Source organism: Macaca mulatta, chromosome 12 (genome assembly GCF_049350105.2).
Source record: "Macaca mulatta isolate MMU2019108-1 chromosome 12, T2T-MMU8v2.0, whole genome shotgun sequence".
NCBI classification, from domain to species: Eukaryota; Metazoa; Chordata; class Mammalia; order Primates; family Cercopithecidae; genus Macaca; species Macaca mulatta.
The window spans coordinates 101,634,498-101,655,501 of NC_133417.1; the positions used below are offsets into that span (position 1 = coordinate 101,634,498).

Genomic DNA, 21,004 nt, shown 5'->3' on the forward strand with positions numbered 1-21,004 from the left:
TGTAACATTATCTGAGTGCAATTTAAGATGGTCTCCAAAGAATTCACAGCAAACTGTTAAACATGCTAATCCTTAGAATGTGGGATTATTTGGAGGGAAAGTGTAGAGAGGAAGGGATCTTTTCATTTTATATACATTTATGTTGCTTTACTTTTAAAAATGAAGCACCATATTGAAATTTTAAAATACCAAAAATACTCGTAATATAATTTTCTATCTTTAAAAATATGTTGGTATTAGGAGTTGTATAATTTTTCAGCAGGCTGGGTAAATAATGCATCTTGACTATTGGCTAGTAGAGCTATAAAATGGTAGAACTGTAGTCAACTCAGAGGAGGACAAAGAGAAACTGGGCGTTAAAATAAATTATTTTAAAAAGAGGTTTTATTTATGTAAATATAACTTGTTTTTTTAAGTTAGTTCAGTGTTTTTGATCAGTTACTCCAAATGACACCCTATCAAAAGACTTTCTGGAGTTTCAACTTCTACTATTGCTCTTAACACTCAGGTAGAGCAGAAAATGATGACGCAGACATTTCAAGAACAAAACTTATTGCTGGATGCAGCCCATGCCAGTATCACAAATGAACTACAGACTGTTCAGAATGAGAAAACCCAACTCCAAGCACATCTGTAAGTAAATTATGGGCAACTTCTTATACATCTTTTGTTCTTCCATTTGTGTTTCTTGTCATGTGTCTGTCTGTCTCAGTCTTATCTTCAATGAAAACATTTGATTGTGCATTTTTTGGACCGGCCACAGAGATAAAATAAAGACTCTGCCCTTAAGAAACTAGTTTTGTTGGAACATTTTAGTAACTACTCTCAGTCAGGAAATATGTTCTATAAGAACATGTAATTGCTCTTTCTGTTAAATTAGAACTCTCATTTAGCTTTCATATGTTCTTGTTCTCTTCCTGCAGGGATCATTTAATCCTTGAGCGTAACCAGTGTATCCAGAAAGCACAGGATGCTGAAAAGAGAACAGCTGTGCAAAAAGAGTTGCTAGAATCAACTATTGCAAGATTGCGAGGTGAATTGGAAGCATCAGTGCAAGAGAAGAAATCTCTGCTAGAGGAGAAAGAAAGATTTCAGAGGGAGGTAGGTAGAACCAAATTTACATTATCTTCTCGTTGTGGTGTGATGATGTTTTAAAATTGTATTCTAAATGCAAAAGACAAGAAAAGAAATAAAACCCAGATGCAGTTTGTCTGAGTTGCCCAATGAAGAATCTTTAGGTGGCTAACCTATGCCTTTTAGCCTGTGAAGTAGTCTGTGCCAAATAGAACAGTATATTCTTATCCAGCATTAGTGAATGTTAATTAGTAACTCACACATCCTCATGTTAGTTAAGGAGTCAGATTTTAAAAATTGATTTCCCCTGAAGGAGTGGGACAGTGAAGGTTAAAGGGGAACAGCCCTGTCTCCCTACTTAGGAAGGAACCAGCAGAGTCTGACATGCAGACGTGTCTTTCTAATTTCAGGGCTATTTGTGAAGTCTGCTCTGCCTCAGAGACTCCCTGATTGGCCCCTTTTCTGAGAGGATGTGCTATCTCTGCAGTGTAGGTATTAATTGACATGCAGGATATGTCTGCTATAGTGGAGCCTGTCAGCTACTATAAAATTGACCTATTTCTTTTTTTCCCATCCCCCTTGGGCAGGTTAATAAAACAGAAAAAGAAATAGCACAAGAAAGATGCAATTTGGAAAAGGAATTAGCTAAAAACAAGGTATTCTACATTTTACTTATTGATATTTCACTATATTTCCTTCTATATTGCTGCCTACTGTATCAGCTTATGTTAATGAGGAGATGGGTGATGAATACCAAGCTGCGGGGGAAAGGAAAGCTATGAAGCTGGATGCCACTCAGAGCACACCAGTCACTGCAGCAGACGGTTGTCTCTGGGGAACATTTTCTTGTTGAGCATCTGATGTTTGCCAGTGAGTCATCACTGCCTCTGGCCCTAGTGTTAACTGAGGATTCTAGCCAAGAAGTCACCTGAGAGTTAGCTAATGGGCCTGTGAGAGGCAAAGAGATGATTGCTGACTAGGCTGTTTTTAAATAAAAAACTAAAGGCTGGGTGAGGTGGCTCATGCCTGTAATCCCAGCTCTTTGGGAGGCCAATGCAGGTGGATCATTTGAGGTCAGGAGTTTAAGACCAGCTTGACCTACATAGTGAAACCCCATCTCTACTAAAATACAAAAATTAGCCAGGCATGTTGGTGGGTGCCTGTAATCCCAGCTACTCGGGAGGCTGAAGCAGGAGAATCTCCTGAACCCAGGATGCAGAGGTTGCAGTGAGCCGAGATCGTGCCACTGCACTCCATCCTGGGCGACAGAGCAAGACTCCCTCTCAAAAAAAAAAAAAAAGCAAAAACTAACTCAGGCTGCCTGAGTACCTATCAGCACCTGCCACTTTATCTTTGAGGTACCATTTTCTATTCTAAAATAGAATGTTCAGAGAAACAAATGAAATCCTTATTAAACAAGAACCAATCTTTAAAACATTGCTGTTTGTGTTTCAAATTTTGAAGAGAGTAAAGATTATGTATCACTGTCATCTAGAGAATATATCTGGAGCAGCAAGGAGTATTAGCTTACTTAGGCAAGAAATCCAGCAATAGGTATTGGGTATAGTCATCAAGCCTTGACTGTTTCTTTGCTTCTGGTTTGCCCAAGTAGCATTTGTATTACTATATATACATGTAAACTTTTAATTTAAGGATTGGAGAGAGGAGAAATGCTAGAGTTTGAGCCTGAACTCAAACGCAGTTACCACCAAGCTAGCAGGTGCCTTCTCTGGTTCTAGTGATATGAAAATAGTCCACCCTAAGAATCCTCAAATGAGGCTGACTTCCTGTGGCAAGGACTTTGGTGGTATCAATTTAGCCTCACCCATGCTTTCTAAAATTGGGAAAATTGGTGACTACCATTAAATTCATTAATGCTTTTTGCTTAAAAATATTAGTGAATGAGGGCGGGCATGATGGCTCACACCTGTAATCCCAGCACTTTGGGAGGCCGAGGCGGGCAGATCACTTGAGGCCAGGAGTTTGAGACCAGCCTGGCCAACAAGGCAAAACCCTGTCTCTACTAAAAATACAAAAAAATTAACTAGGCACGGTGGCACACACCTGTAATCCCAGCTACTCGGGTGACTGAGGCATGAGAATTGCTTGAACGTTGTAGGTGGAGGTTGCAGTGAGCCAAGATTGCACCACGCACTTCAGCCTGGGTGACAGAGTAAGACTCTGTCTCATAAAAAAGTTAGTGAATGTTACATGGCCAAGGCAAATGCTGTGAATATGTTTGGGATAGAAACATAGCATTATTATTTTGCTTGTCTGATTTCATTCGTCTTAATGTAGCTAAGTATAAGTTCACGGTGCTGAAAGATACTTGCTCATTAGAGACATTCTGTGAAGCCAAATGATAATGCTTATAGAGAATCTCATTTTGTGGTATAAACTGATTTTTAAAATATGTGTTCTTTTAATGCTATGCTTTTTTTAAAAAGTCAGGTTTATTATAATTTACATACAGTGAAATTCACCCTTTTTTAGTGTATAGTTCTATGAATTTTGACACATACAATCTTGTAACCACCACCACAATCAAAATATAGAACATTTTTGTCACCCTAAGAAAGTTCCCTTGTGCCCTTTTGTAATCAATGCCTTCTTCCACCTCCTTCCCCTGGCAACCATAGATCTGTTTTTTTTGTCCCTATAGTTATAAATTATCCAGAGTGTCATATAAATGGAATCATATAGTATATAGCATTTTAAATTTAATTTCTTTCATTTAGCATAAGGCATTTGAGATTCATCCATGTTGTGTGTCAGTAACCTGTGCTCCATTGCCTGGATGTATCACTTTCTTTATCCATTCACCAACTGAAGGACATTTGGGTTGTTTCCAGATTTTTGGCAATTAATAAAGCCCCTATAAATATTCACATATGCAGATATATATTTCTGTTGAGTAAATTTCAAGAGTTGGATTTCTGGTTCCTATGATAAATATATGCTTAACATAATAACAAATTGCTCAACTGTTTTTCAAACAATCTGTACCATCTTACATTTCCATCAGTAATTCATGAGTTCCAGTTTCTCTACATTCTCACCAGTGCTTGGTTTGGTTTTTTAGTTTTATCTATTAGAATTTGTGTGTATCAGCGGATCACTGTGCTTGTAATTTGCATTTCTCCAATGACTAATAATATTGAGCTGCTTTTCATGCGCTTATTTGCCATTACAAATTGACATATCTCATCAAATCTTTTAACCATTTTAAATTCAGCTTTTTTTCTTGAGTTTTCAGAGGTTTTAAAACATATTCTTAAATCTTAAAAATATTTTTACTGTTTGTATATATACAAGTCTTTTGCCAGATATGTGTTTTACAAATATCTTCTTCCATTTCATGATTTTTCTTTTCATTTTCTTTCAAAGAGCAGAAGTTTTAAATTTTAATGAAGTCTAATCAATTTTAAAAATTTTGTGGATCATACTTTTTGAATTTTTGCCTAACCTAGGATCACCACAATTTTCTTTTTTGTTGTCCTCCAGACGTCTCATAGTTTTAGGTTTTATACTAAGTCTATGATCCAAGTGAATTTTTATGTATCATGCAAGATATTGTTCAGGATTCATTTCACTTTTTTTTTCAGGGTCTCACTCTGTTGCCCAGGCTGGAGGGCGGTGACACAATCACAGCTCACTGCAGCCTGACCTCCCCAGGCTCAGGTGATCCTCCCGCCCACCTCAGCCTCCTTAGTAGCTGGGACTACAGACGCATGCCACCACACCCAGCTAATTTTTTTTATTTTTTGCAGAGATGGAGTTATGTTATGTTGCCTGGCTGGTCTTGAACTTCTGGGCTCAAGCAATCTGCCCAGATATCTCAACCTCCCAAAGTGCTGGGATTACAGATGTGAGCCACTATGCCCAGCCTGGTACCTTTTTTAAATTGCTCCATTGATGGGCTTTTGGGTTGTTTCAACTTTTTGGGTATTAATGATTCTATGAGCATTTGTATACAATTTTTGTGTGTAAACATATGTTTTCAGTTGTCCTAGGTATAACCTAGGAGTGGAACTACTGGGTCATGTGATTACTCCATGTTTATCATTTTGAGAAACTGCCAAACTCTTTTTCAAAGTGGCTACACCGTTTTACAATCCCACCAGCAATGTTTGAGAGTTCCAGTGTCTCCACATCCTTACTAACACTTGTTATTGTTCACATTTTTAAAATACCCATCCTAGTGGGTGTGAAGTATTTCACTGTGGTTTTTAAATTGAGGTGAAATTCACATAATGTAAAATTAACCATTTTAAAGTGAATAATTCAGTGGTATTCAGTACATTTGCAGTGTGGTGCCACCACTGCCTCTGTCTAGAGTCAAAATATTTTCATCACCCCAAAAGGAAACCCTGTACTAGTTAAGCAGTCACTCCCCATTCCCTCCTTCTCCCAGCCCCTGACAACCACTAGTCAGCATTCTGTCTCTATGGATTTACCTATGCTGGGTATTTTATGTAAATATAATCATACAATATGTGATCTTTTGTGTGTGGCTTCTTTTACCTAGCCTGATGCTTTTGGGGTTCTTCAACATTGTAGTATGAATCAGTACTTCATTTTATGGATGAGTAATGGTGATTGTATGTATGTATGTGCATGCACACACACACACACACACACACCCCAAATTTGTTTGTCTGTTCATCTGTTAAAGAACATTTGCACTGCTTTTACCTTTGGCTATTGTGACCAGTGCTGCTATGAACCTGTATATACATATATTTCAGTACCTCTTTTCAATTCTTTATGATATATGTATCTAACAGTGGGATTTCTGGATCACATGGTAATTTTATATTTAACTCTCTGAGGAATCACCAGTTTTCCACAGCACTAAACCATTTTACATTCTCACCAGTGATGTACAAAAATTTCAGTTTCTCACATCCTCACAAACACCTATTTTGTGTTTTATTATAGCCACCCTAATGGGTGTGAAGTGGTACCTCACTGTGGTTTTGATTTGCATTTCCATAATAACTAATGATGTTAAGCATCTTCTTGTGTGCTTACTCGTCATTTTATATCTTCTTTGGAGAAATGTCCATTCAGATCCTTTGCCTATTTTAAAAAGGGATTATCTTTTAATTATCAACTTGTACGAGTTCTTTACATATTCTAGATACTACACCCTTATCAGATATGTGATTTGCAGGTATTTTCTCCCATTATGTGGGTTGTATTTTTATATTGGTAATGTCCTTTGATGCATAAAAGTTTAAAAAAATTTTAAGTTTGGTTTATCTGTATTTCCTTGGATTGTTTGTGTTTGGGTATTATATTTGAGAAACTCTTGCCTAACTGAAGGTCATACAAATTTATCCCTATTTTATATTATAAAATTTTTTATAGTTTTATGTATTTATTTAGGTCTTTGATCCACTTTGAGTTAATTTTATATGTGCTATGAGGTAAGGGTTTGACTTCATTATTTTGGCTATAGATATGCAATTGTCCCAGCACTCTTCTTTGAAAAGATCATTCATTCTTTCTATTGAATAGTTTTCACTCCTCTGTCAAAAATCAGTTAATCATAGATATGTAGGTTTATTTCTAGACTCTTAATTCTCTTGCATTGATCGATACGTCTATCATTATGCCAATGCCACACAGTCTTGATTACTATTGTTTTGTAGGAAGTTTTGACGTCTAAATGTGAATCTTCCAACTTTGTTGCTGTTGTTGTTGTTTTAAAGATTGTTTTAGCCATTCTGGGTCATTGCATTTCTGTATGAATTTTAGAACCAGACTCTCCATTTCTGTAAAAAAGAACAGCTGGAATTTTGGTAAGGTTTATATTGAATCTGTAGATCAATTTGAAGAGTATTACAATCTCAATAATACAATTTGTTGTGTATTTTCTGTATAAAGTATGTCCTCACTTAATGTCATCAGTAGGTTCTTAGGTTTCAACTTCAAGTGAAACGATATACAGCAGGTCCTTGAATAACATCATTTCATTCAATGTTGTGTTATGATGTTGATAAGAAAAAACATTGATTTTGTTATACATTATCATTTCACTTAAAGTTGCAGTCTCCAAGAACCTATCAATGACAGTGAGGACTACTGTATAAGATAGTGTCATCTCTATAACTGTCTTACAAACTATATCTCTATAAATTATCTCTATTTGTAATAGAGATAGTTATTTTTTGTAGAGGCGGAGTTTTGTTATGTTGCCTGGCTGGTCTCGAACTCCTGGGCTCTCTATTTGCTATGTCTATTTGTAATAGAGATAGTCTCACTTCTTCCTTTCCAATTTGGCTGCCTTTTATTTCGTTTTCATATATAACTGCCTGATAGAATCTCCAGTGCAATACTGAATGGAATTGGTGAGAGCAGATATCTCTGTCTTGTTTCTGATCTTAGGGGGAAAGCTTTTAGTTTGTCACCATTAAGTATGATGTCAACTGTGGGGGATTTTCAATGCTCTTCATCAGGATTAGAAAATTCCCTTATATTCCCAGTTTGTTGGGGATTTTTGTCATGAAAATATGTTGAATTTTGTCAAATGCTTTTGCTATGTCTATTGAGATGATCTTGTGGGTTTTGTTCTTTGTTCTATTACTATGGTGTATTACAGTGGTTGACTTCAAATGCAAAACTAAGCTTGCATTCCTTGGATAAATTTTACTTGGTCATGTTGTCCTTTTTATATGTTGTTGCATTAGGCTTGCTAGTATTTTTGTTAAGATTTTTGCATCTGTATTCATAAGGGGTACTGTTCTGTAGTTTTATTTTCTTGTAATGTTTTTGGTTTTGGTATCAAGATACTGTTGATCTCTTAAAATGATTTGGTAAGTATTCCCTCCATTTCTATTGTTGGGAAGAGTTTGTGAGGGATTGGGGTTAATTCTTCTTTAAATATTTTGTAGCATTTACCAGTGATGCCATCTGGTTCTGGGCTTTCTTGTATGTAAAAGGTTTTGTTTCTTTGTTTGGTTTATTCTTTTTATTCTATAGGTCTATGCAGATTTTCTACCTTTATTTGAGTCAGTTTCAGTAGTTTGGTTCTTTCTAGGAATTTATCCATTTCATCTAGGCTATCTAATTTGTTAGCATACAGTTTTCAGAGTAGCCCCTTGTCTTTCTTTCTGTAAGGTCAGTAGCAGAGTCCTCTCTTTGATTTCTAATTTTAATAATTTGTGTCACCTGTATTTTGTTCTTGTTTAGTCCAGCTAAAGGTTTGTCAATTTTGTTGATCTTTCTAGAGAACCAACTTGTGGAAGTTTTTAGAGATTTTTCTCTATTATTTTTCTCTATCTTATTTTTGCGTTAATCCTTACTGTTATCTTTAGATTTGCTTTGGGTTTAATTTGATTTTCTTTGTCTAGTTTCTGAAGATAAGCTTAGGTTATTGATTTGAGAAATATTTCGTTGTTAAAATGTAAGTGCCTGTAGGAGTCACTCTGAACCTATTCTCGTTCAGGGGAGTGCCCCTAAAAAAATAAAAAATAAGTGCCTGCAGCTACAAATTTCCCTCTCTGCACTGCTTTAGCTGCATATGAGATGTTTTGTTATTTTGTGTTTTCATTTTTGTTTATCTCAAACTGCTATTTAATTTCCCTTGAGATTTCTTTTTTGACCCATTGGTGGTTTAGAAGTGACATGTTTAGTTTATTCACATATGTGAATTCCCCAAATATTCTTTTATTGATTTCTAATTTTATTCCATTGTGGTTGGAAAACATACTTTGCATGGTATCAATCCTTTCAGATTTATTGAGAGTTGTTTTATGGTGTAACAGGGATATACCCTGAAGAATGTTCCATGTGCACTTGAGAAAAATGTGTATTTTGCTGTTATTGGGAGGATTGTTCTATAGATGTCTGTTAGGTTACTTGGTTTATAGTGTTGTTCATGTCTTCTCTTTCCTCCTTAATCTGTCTAGTTGTTCTGTTGATTAATGAAAATGGGATATTGAAGTCTCCAACTATTACTGTTAAATTATTTATTTGTTCCTTCAATACTGTCATTTTTTGCTTCATATATTTGTGGCCTCTGTTAGGTGCATATATATTTATAAATGATACATCTTCTTGACAGGTAAACACTTTTTCAATGTCCTTTATCTCACCAGTTTTTTCTTAATGTCTATTTTGTTTATTAGGACAGTCATTTAACTCTTTTTAGATTACTGTTTAATTTATATGGTATATGTTTTCCACGCTTTTGTTTTCAACCCCATTTGTAACTTTGGATCTAAAGTGTATATTTTATAAAGAGCATATAGTTGGTTTTTTAAAAACTCATTTTGCCTATCCATATAAATGGAGTGGTTTGATCCATTTATATTTAATATAATTACTGTTAAGGTAGGATTTATATCTGCCATTTTGCATTTTTTGTTTTTTGCTTTTTGCTCCTCTATTTCTCAATTAGTGCCATCTTTTATGTTAAATATATATTTCTAGTTCACCATTTTAACTCCCTTATCATTTCTTTTATTCTATATTTTAGTTTATAGGTAACAGAAAGAATTACAAACAAAAATGTATAGTACCTTTTATATATACCTATGTTGCTACCTTTACTGTTACCTTTTATTTCTTATATGGATTCCAGATATTGTCTACTACCCTTTTATTTTAGCCTAAAAAACTTCCGTTAGTATTTCTTACAGCATATGCTTTCTAGCTTCACAATCCAAACCCCACCAAAAATGGGGACCTGGAGAAATTACTCTACATTTTAGGTGAAGTCTGAAGAACCACATTCTCAAGAGTGTATCTAAACCAGAAGAAAAACTCTTCTATGAATTATTTCAATTTTTATTTATCTGGGAATATCTTAATTTCTTTGCTGTTTTTGAAGGATAGATTTGCTGAATTTAGAATTCATGGTTGAGTGTTTTTCTTTCAGCGTTTTGAGTATGTCATCCCGTTGCCTTCTGGCCTCAACTTTCTGATGAGGAATCAGCTGTTAATCTTGTTGAGATTATTTTGTACATCAGGAGCCACTCCTCTCTTGGTACTTTCAAGATTTTGTGTCTCTTGCTTTCGACAGTTTACTTGTGTATGTTTTGGGGCATGTCTTTTACACTCATTCCCACAGTTGGCAACTCTCCTTTAGCTTTCATTTCTGATCACCAAACTGCTGCTGGAATGCTCACACCTGTTACTGCAAATTCAAAACCTAGGGAAGACTTCTGGGAATTTACTTTATGTCGGCCTTGGGCTGCCTGGTACATAGCTGCACCCACAACTGGGCAAGTTCAACAACACAGGAGCCTTTCCACAGACCATGATTATTGTAGCTTTATAATAAATCGTGAAATTAGGTAGAGTCCTCCAACAGTGTTGTTTTCCAAAAGTGTTTTAGCTATTTTAGTTTGTTTGCTTTTTCATGTGTTATAGAATGACCTTAATGATTTCTACAAAAATGTTCTCTGGGGATTTCAACTGAAATTAGAGTTAACATCTCAGCAATATTGAATCTTCTAGTACAGTTAGGTTGTCACTTAATGATGGAGATACATTCTCAGAAATGCATCTCTGGGCAGTTTTGTTGTTGTGCAATAGAGAGTACTTACACAAACCTCGATGGTATTGCCTACTGCACACCTAGGGTTTTTCTTTAATTTTTAAGTTCAGTGTACATGTGCAGGTTTGTTATATAGGTAAATGTGTGTTATGGGGGTTTGTTGTGCAGATTATTTCATCACCCAGGTATTATTATTTTTCCTGATCCTCTCCTTCCACCCACCCTCCACCCTCTGACACACTCCAGTGTGTGGTGTTCTCCTCTGTGTGTCCATATATTCTCATCATTTAGCTCCCACTTATAAGAGAACACGCAACATTTGGTTTTCTGTTCCAGTGTTAATTTGCTAAGGATAATGGCCTCCAGCTCTATCCATGATCACGAGGACATAATCTCATTCTTTTTTGTGGCTGCATAGTATTCCATGGTGTATATGTACCACATTTGGTTTGTCTGGTCTATCATTGATGAGCATTTAGGTTGATTCCATGTATTTGCTATTGTGAATAGTGCTGCAGTGAACATACACATGTGCATGTATCTTTATAATAGAATGATTTATATTCCTTTGGGTATATACCCAGTAACAGGATTGCTGGGTCAAATGGTATTTCTGTCTTTAGGACTTTGAGGAATTGCCACACTGTTTTCCACAATGGTTGAACTAATTTACACTCACACCAACAGTGTGCAAGTGTTCCTTTTTCTCCACAATGTCACCAGCATCTGTTATTTTTTGATTTTTTGACTTCTTAATCATTCAGACTGGTGTGAGATGGTACCTCATTGTGGTTTTGATCAGTGATGTTGAACTTTCTTCATATGATTGTTGGCCACATTTATGTCTTCTTTTAAGAATTGTCTGTTTATGCCTTTTGCCCACTGTTTAATGAGGTTGTTTGTCTTTTTCTTGTAAATTTAAGTTCCTTATAGATGCTGGATATTAGACTTTTGTCAGATGAATAGTCTTCCATTCTGTAGACTGTTTACTCTGTTGATAGTTTCTTTTGCTATGCAGAAGCTCTTTGGTTTACTTAGATCCCATTTGTCAATTTTTGCTTTTGTTGTGTTGCTTTTGATGTCTTTGTCATGAAATCTTTGCTCGTGCTTTGTTCTGAATAGTATTACCTCAGTTGTCTTCCAGGGTTTTTATAGTTTTGGGTTTTATATTTAAGTCATCAATCTATTTTCAGTTAATTTTTGTATATGGTATAGGGAAGGGGTCCAGTTTCCATCTTCTGCATATAGCTAGCCAGTTATCCCAGTCCCATTTATTGAACAGGGAATCCTTTCTCCATTGCTTGTTTTTGTCAGGTTTGTCAAAGGTCAGATAGCTGAAGGTGTGTGGTCTTATTTCTGGGTTCTCTATTCTGTTCCATTGTTCTGTGTCTGTTCTTGTACCAATACCATGCTGTTTTGGTTACTGTAGCCCTGTAGTATAATTTGAAGTTGAGTAGCATGGTACCTCCAGCTTTGTTCTTTTTGCTTAGGATTTTCTTAGCTATTCAGGCTCTTTTTTGGTTCCATATAAATTTTAAAGTAGTTTTTTCTGGTTCTGTGAAGAATGTCAATGGTAGTTTAATGGGAATAGCATTGAATCTGTAAATTGCTTTGGGCAGTATGGCCATGATTCTTCCTATCCATGAGCATGGAATGGTTTTCCATTTGTTAGTGTCATCTCTCATTTCTTTGAGCAGTGTTTTGTAGTTCTTCTTGTAGAGACCTTTCACCTACCTAGTTAGCTGTATTCCTAGGTATTTTATTCTTTTTGTGGCAACTGTGAATGGGAGTTTATTCATGATTTGGCTCTCAGCTTTACTGTTGTTGGTGTATAGGAATGCTAATGATTTTTGCACATTGATTTTGTATCCTGAGAGTGCTGAAGTTGCTTATCAGCTTAAGAAGCTTTGGGGCTGAGGCGGTAGGGTTTTTGAGATATGGGATCATGTCATCTGCAAACAGGGATAGTTTGACTTCCTCTTTTTCTTTTTGAATGCCCTTTATTTCTTTCTGTTTCCTGATTGCCTTGGCTAGAACTTCGAAGTTCTGTGTTGAATAGGAGTGGTGAGAGAGGGCATGCTTGTCTTGTGCCGGTTTTCAAGGGGAATGATTCCACTTTTTGCCAATTCAATATGATGTTGGCAGTGGGTTTGTCATAGATGGCTCTTATTATTTTGTGGTATGTTCCTTCAGTACCTAGTTTATTGAGAGTTTTTAACATGAAGGGATGTTGAATTTTATCGAAGGCCTTTTCTGCATCTATTGAGATTATCATGTGGTTTTTCTCTTTAGTTCTGTTTATGTGATGAATCACATTTATTGAATTGCATATGTCGAACTAACCTTGCATCCCAGGGATGTAGCCTACTTGATCATGGCAGATAAGCTTTTTGATATGCTGCTGGATTCAGTTTGCCAGTATTTCATTGAGGATTTTTGCATCAATGTTCATCGAGGATATTGGCCTGAAGTTTTCTTTTTTTGTTGTATCTCTGCCAGGTTTTGGTGTCAGGATGCTGCTGGCCTCATAGAATAAGTTAGAGAGTAGTCCCTCCTTTTCAGTTTTTTCGGAATCGTTTCAGTAGAAATGATACCAACTCTTCTTTGTACCTGTGATAGAATTCAGCTGTGAATCTGTCTGATCCTGGGCTTTTTTTGGTTGGTAGGCTATTTATTACTGCCTCAATTTCTGAACTCGTTATTAGTCTGTTGGGGGATTCAATGTATTCTTCCTGGTTAAGTCTTGGGAGGGTGTATATATCTAGAAATTTATCTTTTTCCTCTGTATTTTCTAGTTTATGTACATAGAGGTATTTTTAAGATTCTCTGATGGTTGTCTGTATTTCTGTGGGGTCAGTGGTAATATCTCCCTTATCATTTCTGATTGTGTTTATTTGAAACTTCTCTCTTTTCTTATTAGTCTAGCTAGAAGTCTATCTATTTTATTTTCTTGAAAAAACAGCTCCTGGGCTGGGCACAGTGGCTCATGCCTGTAATCCCAGCACTTTGGGAGGCCAAGGCGGGCGAATCATGAGGTCAGGAGTTCGAGACCAGCCTGGCCAATATGGTGAAACCTTGTCTCTACTAAAAATATAAAAATTAGCCAGGCGTGGTGGCACAGGCCTGTCATCCCAGCTACTTGGGAGGCTGAGGCAGAAGAATCACTTGGATCTGGGAGGCGGAGGTTGCCGTGAGCTGAGATCGTGCCACTGCACTCCAGCCTGGGCGACAGAGCAAGATTCCATCTCAAAAACAAAACAAAACAAAAACAGCTCCTGGATTTGTTGATCTCTTGAATGGTTTTTGTGTCTCTTTGTCCTTCAGTTCACCTCTGATTTTGATTATTTCTTGTCTTCTGCCAGCTTTGAGATTTGTTTGCTCTTTGTTCTCTAGTTCCTTTAGTTGTGAAGTTAGGTTGTTAACTTGAGATCTAATTTTTTGATGTGGGCATTTAGTGCTATACATTTTCCTCTTCACAGTGCCTTAGCTGTGTCCCAGAGATTCAGGTATGTTATCTCTTTTTTCTCATTAGTTTCAAATAACTTACTGAATTTTGCCTTAATTTCATTATTTACCTGGGAGTCATTCAGGAGCAGGTTGTTCAATTACCATGTAGTTGTGTGGTTTTGAATGAATTTCTTAGTCTTGAATTCTAATTTGATTGTGTTGTGGTCTGAGAGACTGTTATAATTTCAGTTCTTTTACATTTGCTGAGGAGTGTTTTGCTTCCAATTACATGATCAATTTTAGAGTAAGTGCCATGTGGCAATGAGAAGAATGTATGTTTGTTGTTTTGGGGTGGGGAGATCTGTAAATATCTGTCAGTTCCATTTGATCTAGTGCTCAGTTCAGATCCTGAATATCTTTGTTAATTTTGTGTCCCTATGACCTAATATTGTTAGTGCAATGCTAAAATCTCCCACTATTGTTGTATGGGAGTCTAAGTCTCTTTGAAGGTCTTTAAGAACTTGCTTTGTGAATCTGGGTGCTCCTGTGTTGGGTGCATATATATTTAAGATAGTTCTTCTTGTTGAACTCTCCACCATTATGTAATGCCCTTTTTTGTCTTTTTTTTTTTTGTCTTTATTGGTTTAAAGTCTGTTTTTTCAGAAACTAGGATTGCAACCCCTGCTTTTTTCTGTTTTCCATTTGCTTGGTAGATTTTCCTCCATCCCTTTATTTTGAGCCTGTGATATGCCTAGGTTATATGGTGTAGCTTGTTGCTCCAACCATTGTTGTATATGTGGTCCATCGTTGATTGAAACATTGTTATGGAACACATATCGGTACATGAACATTATATATCTCTCTGTTTTATTTTGGTTTTTTATTTCTCTCAGTATTTTGTAATTTTCAGCACATCATATCTTAGACATATTTTGCTAGATTTGCACTTAAAGAATTTCACAGCGTTAGTACTGTTTTAAATGGCATTTTAATGAAATGTGAATTTCCAATTGTGCGTTGTTAATATGTAGAAATACGATCGATTTGCCATTATATCCTTCAGCCTTGACACACTCACTTATTGTAACATCTTGCCTTACTGCACCAGCTATGGCCTCCTGAATGATGTGGAATAGGAGTGGTGAAAGTGGATAACTTTGCCTTTTCCCAGTTTTAGGGGGAAAGTTTTTCACTATTAATATTGATATTAGCTGTAGGATTCTTATAGAAACTTTTTTAAATCAACTAGAGGTTTCCTTTCATTTCTAGTTTGCTGAGTTTTTATAATGAACTGATGTTGAATTTTATGAAATTCTTTTACTGCATTAAGATGGGTATGTGGGTTTTCTTCTATAGTCTATTGAAATGGCATATTATACTGATCGATTTTGAATGTTCAACAAGCTTTGCATTACCGAGATAAGCTTCACTTAGTCCTAATTTGTTATCTTTTTATATGTTGCTGGGTTCATTTTGCTAATATTTTGTGGAAGTTTTTTTTTTTTTTTTTCTTTGAGACGAAGTTTCACTCTTGTTACCCAGGCTGGAGTGCAATGGCGTGATCTCGGCTCACTGCAACCTCTGCCTCCCGAGTTCAAGTGATTCTCCTGCCTCAGCCTCCCAAGTAGCTGGGATTACAGGCATGTACCACCACGCCCGGCTAATTTTGTATTTTTAGTAGCGATGAGGTTTCTCCATGTTGGTCAGGCTGGTCTTGAACTCTCAACCTAGGTGATCCGCCCACTTTGGCCTCCCAAAGTGCTGGGATTACAGGCGTGAGCCACTGCTCCTGGCTGGAAGATTTTTGCATCTATATTCATAAACTTGAATTGACTTTAAGTAAATACCAGAAGGACTTTAACTTAGAGTAAAGGGGAACTATATAATTTACAATAACCCTTTTGCTGAGGGCAACTAGAAAAACTCAAAAAATGGACGAGCGAGAAAAAGGGTTCTTTTTAAAAAAATTATTAGACCCACAAACCACACAGAGAAAAGGGTTCTTAAAAACATCATAAAGTGGCTGGACGCTGTGGCTCACATCTGTAATTGCAGCACTTTGTGGGGCTGAGGCAGGAGCATCACAAGGTCAGGAGTTCGAGACCAGCCTGACCAACATGACGAAATCCCATTTCGACTAAAAATACAAAAATTTTCCAGGCATGGTTGTGCGTGCCTGTAATCCTAGCGACTCAGGATGTGCCCCGAATTGGTGGGTTCTTGGTCTCGCTAACTTCAAGAATGAAGCCATAGACCCTCGCAGTGTTACGGTTCTTAAAGATGGTATGTCCGGAGTTTGTTCCTTCAGATGTTCAGATGTGTCCTGAGTTTCTTCCTTCTGGTGGGTTCATGGTCTCGCTGGCTTCAGGAGTGAAGTTGCAGACTTTCACAGTGTTCCAGCTCTTAAAGGCGGCACGTCTGGAGTTGTTCGTTCCTCCTGGTGGGTTCATGGTCTCACTGGCGGGTTCATGGTCTCACTGGCTTCAGGAGTGAAACTGCAGACTTTCGCAGTGAGCGTTACAGCTCATAAAGGCAGTGCAGACCCAAAGAGTGAGCAGCAGCAAGATTTATTGCCAACAGTGAAACAACAAAGCTTCCACACCATGGAAAGGGACTCAAGTGGGTTGCCACTGCTGCCTCGGGCAGCCTGCTTTTATTCCCTTATCTGACCCCACCCACATCCTGCTGATTGGCCCATTTTACGGAGAGCTGATTGGCCCATTTTACAAAGAGCTGATTGGTCCATTTTGACAGGGTGCTGATTGGTGCGTTTACAAACCTTGAGCTAGACACAGAGTGCTGATTGGTGCATTTGCAATCCTTTAGCTGAACACAAAAGTTCTCCAAGTCCCCTCTAGATTAGCTAAACACAGAGTGCTGATGGGTGCATTTACAAACCTTTAGCTAGACAAAGAGTGCTGATTGGTGCATTTACAATCCTTTAGCTAGACACAAAAGTTCTCCAAGTCCACACTAGATTAGCTGGACACAGAGCACTGATTGGTGTGTTTACAAACCTTGAGCTAGACACAGAGTACTGATTGCTGCATTTACAATCCTTGAGCTGGGCACAAAGTGCTGATTGGTGCATTTACAATCCTCCAGCTAGATATAAAAGTTCTCCAAGTCCCCACCAGATTAGCTAGATACAGAGTGCTGATTGGTGCATATACAATCCTCCAGCTAGACATAAAACTTCTCCAAGTACCCACCCGACTCAGGAGCCCAGCTGGCTTTGCCTAGTGGTTCCTGCGCCAGGGCCGTGGGCAGAGCTGCCCACCAGTCCCATGCCGCGTGCCTGCACCCCTCCACCCTTGGGTGGTCGATGGGACTGGGTGCTGCAGAGCAGGGAGCGTTGGGGAGGCTGGGGCCGAGCAGGGGTTGGGGCTTGGGCATGGGTATGGCAGGCTGTAGGTCCTGAGTCCTGCCCCATGGGGAGGCAGCAGCTGACACCCAGCAAGAATTCCAGTGTGGCACAGGGGGGCCAGCAGTGCTGGGGGACCTGGCGCACCCCCTCGCAGCTGCTGACTGGGGTGCTAAGCCCCTCACTGCCCAGGGCTGGCAGCGCCAGCTGGCTGCTCCAAGTGTGGGTCCTGCTGAGCCCCCGCCCACCTGGAACTCACGCTGGCCCGCAAGGGCCATGGGCAGCCCCAGTTCCTGCCCACGCCACTCCTTCCACACCTCCCCACAAGCAGACTCTGCCTCGCAAGCCCAGAGAGGGGCTCCCACAGTGCAGCCGCAGGCTGAAGGGCTCCTCAAGTGGGGCCAGAGTGGATGCTGAGGCTGAGGAGGCGCCCGAGAGCAAGTGAGGGCTGCTAGCATGTTGTCACTTCTCAAGGAGGCTGAGGCAGGAGAATCACTTGAACCCGAGAGGCAGAGGTTGCAGTGAGCTGAGATCACAACACTGCACTCCAGCCTGGGTGACAGAGCAAGACTCCATCTAAAAAAAAAATTTAAAAACCATAGAGCTATCAGATTGGTCATATCTCCACATTTAGAGGCAAGGAAACATATGGAAGATATTGTCCATTTTACAATTATAATTGTCATTTTAAAAATAAGATAATACTTTTTGGATCTGGCATAAATAGTTTTTTACTTTTGTTTCTTTAAAGGTAGACATAAATACATTAACTCATAACCTGCAGACTCTTGAAGAAGAGAATAAGCACCTGGCAGATCAAATGGCTTCCCTAGAACTTCAGCAAGTCACTTCTGATTACCATGGGGTGGGTATAAAAAGGTCAGTCTAAATAGCAATTAATGACTAATGAGTTCAGAAATAACAACAACCAGAGGTCAGGAGATGGATTTTCTTTGTGTTTTCATAATTATTATAAATCTTGAATAATTCAGAATAAATAAAGCAGAGATTCTTACAGTATTCAAACAATAGCGAATTTGAGAAACCAAGAGTTTAAGGGATTTGTTAAACATTTGCCTTCACAAACAATCTGTGTTACTGAAAAGTACAAATATATCTAATGTTTTAAAATAGTTCCTCTTCCATAAATTATGAGGAAGAAACTTGTATTTTTTTCCTCATCAGTTTCCTCCATTAGGCAATCAGTAATAAGTCTGATTTCTGAAGGCTGTTTGACAAGATCAGTGCATTACAAATAAATAGTACAGTTCTTAAAACATCTTCTCCAGGCTGGGTCTGTAATCCCAGCACTTTGGGAGGCCAAGGCAGGCGGATCACGAGGAAAGGAGATCGAGACCATCCTGGCTAAGCTAACACAGTGAAACCCTGTCTCTACTAAAAGTACAAAAAATTAGCCGGGAGTGGTGGCGGGCGCCTGTAGTCCCAGCTACTTGGGAGGCAGAGCTTGCAGTGAGCCGAGATCACACCACTGCACTCCAGCCTGGGTGACAGAGCGAGACTCCATCTCAAAAAAAAAAAAATCGGCCGGGCGCGGTGGCTCAAGCCTGTAATCCTTGCACTTTGGGAGGCCAAGACGGGCGGATCACGAGGTCAGGAGATCGAGACCATCCTGGCTAACCCGGTGAAACCCCGTCTCTACTAAAACATACAAAAAACTAGCCGGGCAAGGTGGCGGGCGCCTGTAGTCCCAGCTACTCGGGAGGCTGAGGCAGGAGAATGGCGTAAACTCGGGAGGCGGAGCTTTCAGTGAGCTGAGATCCGGCCACTGCTCTCCAGCCTGGGCGACAGAGCGAGACTCCATCTCAAAAAAAAAAAAAAAAAAAAAAAAAAAAATCTTCTCCAAGTAAAGGGGATTTAAAAATATGGTCATTCCATTAAGTAGCTAATAATTTTCCTGTGTGCTTTCAAATACATGAAAAAGTATTACTTACTGCTTTTAAGCATGCAAATAATCTTTGAGAATTCCTGGAAGACCTCATTGTGAGTCTGTTTTAATCTGAGCTAAAGTCTTTCAAACTGTTATAAGCTGCTCATTACTTCAACTATGAAAAATTATACAGACTAAGTCTAAATCTTCTTATATGGTCATGGTTTTCAAGCCAGATTTCCTGCTTTTCAGTTTTGGCTGTGACCTCGGGTATGATCCTTAACCTCACTGAGCCTCAGTTTCTTAATCTATCAAAATGAGGATAATAATGCTATAACTGTGTGGATGTTTGAGGTTAAGTAAATTAATACAGAACATGTGGCACATAGCTAACATTTATTGAATTCTTAGTATCTGAACTGTCTCAGAGAAAAAAAAAATTACATATAAGTGCCTATTGGAATGACAAGATCCGTTAGCTGTAATCCCTGATACTATTTCAGACCAACCCCCTCTCTCCACAGAATTAAAGATTCAGCCATGTCCATTGCTGGTTGGCAAGACTCAGCTGGGTTCCTTTGGAAGACCACATTCTCAATCTGACTGATTCTTTCCTGAATCCATTGCCAGTGAGCAGGCCTAGCCTTACCCTATTAATGACTTTGACAGATCTTGCCAGTGATTTGGTCAGTGTTGATTTTTGCCTGTCTACCACGTCTTGATTACAGCTTCCCAGTGATGACTCATAGATAACGCAGTTCTAGCTTGCAGTTCTGTCTCCACCCAGAAGTGTCTCTGACCATGCCTGCCTGGAAATGCTTCAGTTGGCTATATGAGTTTGAGGAATGAGCTAGGGATTTCAGGATTTGTTTTTGAATCTTAGCAGTATCATTAAATCTATTGTCATTCAATACTGGCAGTGTATTTTTGTTCTTTGAGAGTTAAAACTTGAAATTCTTTATAAAAGGTGCCTTCTGGTCTAACCCCTCATTGATTTTTGGAGATACACATAAGACTGTGTGTTGTGTGTATAACATCACAAACTTGAATTCAGATAGATCTGGTTTCAACCTCCATTTACTGTGTGACCTGGGCAGGTTCTTAACCTCTCATGGCTTGCAATGCCAAGAGGATCTTTCCTAGTGTAGGTATCCCACAGTACACTCTGAACACACATATCAGAATAATTACTACATTGATTAGAAATTGACCTGTTTATGCATCTACCCTCATTCTCTTCTAATGCAAGAACAGTATTCATCTTTATATTCTCTTGCCTATCATAATGCCTAATACATAATAGGTGCTTTAAAAACATTGATTGACTGGAATACAAAGAAGGTCATGTCTGTTTTGCCAGGCAGTAAGGATTAATGTCATATTGCAATAATAAATATTATTCTGTCTGCTTTTTCTTTCATATTTCGTAATTTCAGGGTTTTTTTTTTTTTTTTTTTTTTTTTTTTTTTTTGCCATTTTAGCCTGTAGTGATAGTGCAATTTAATTCCATTACCACTGGCAGTCACGCAGGGACCCACAGTAAGAAAATATCCAAATGTAGGAAGGTTACTATGCCTGAGTTCAGTTTGAATGATTTTCCTCCCCACTTCTCTTTTGGGGTTTAAACACGTATTTTAAAATTGTAGCACCAGACAGAAACATAATTACCTATACAACTGGGACTTTAAAGACTTGAAATTAGAAAATGAACTAAAATGTATTA

General features: G+C 38.2%; 1 protein-coding gene and 1 non-coding gene across 7 annotated transcripts in view; one reads left to right on the forward strand and one right to left on the reverse strand.

Annotated features, from left to right (window-relative positions):
• CCDC150 (coiled-coil domain containing 150) overlaps positions 1-21,004 on the forward strand; it is a 94,701-nt gene that overhangs the window by 38,018 nt on the left and 35,679 nt on the right. For 4 of the 6 annotated variants that reach the window (XM_015131900.3, XM_077957334.1, XM_077957336.1 and 1 more), the window contains 4 exons: positions 509-633; positions 924-1,101; positions 1,662-1,730; positions 18,145-18,258. In XM_015131900.3, coding sequence (XP_014987386.2) covers positions 509-633; positions 924-1,101; positions 1,662-1,730; positions 18,145-18,258 — 486 coding nt within the window. The remainder of the gene's footprint in view (positions 1-508; positions 634-923; positions 1,102-1,661; positions 1,731-18,144; positions 18,259-21,004) is intronic. The other 2 variants (XM_015131904.3, XM_077957337.1) reach the window with 1 other exon arrangement.
• Positions 10,164-10,344, reverse strand: LOC114671614 (small Cajal body-specific RNA 16). The gene has a single exon (XR_003721648.1).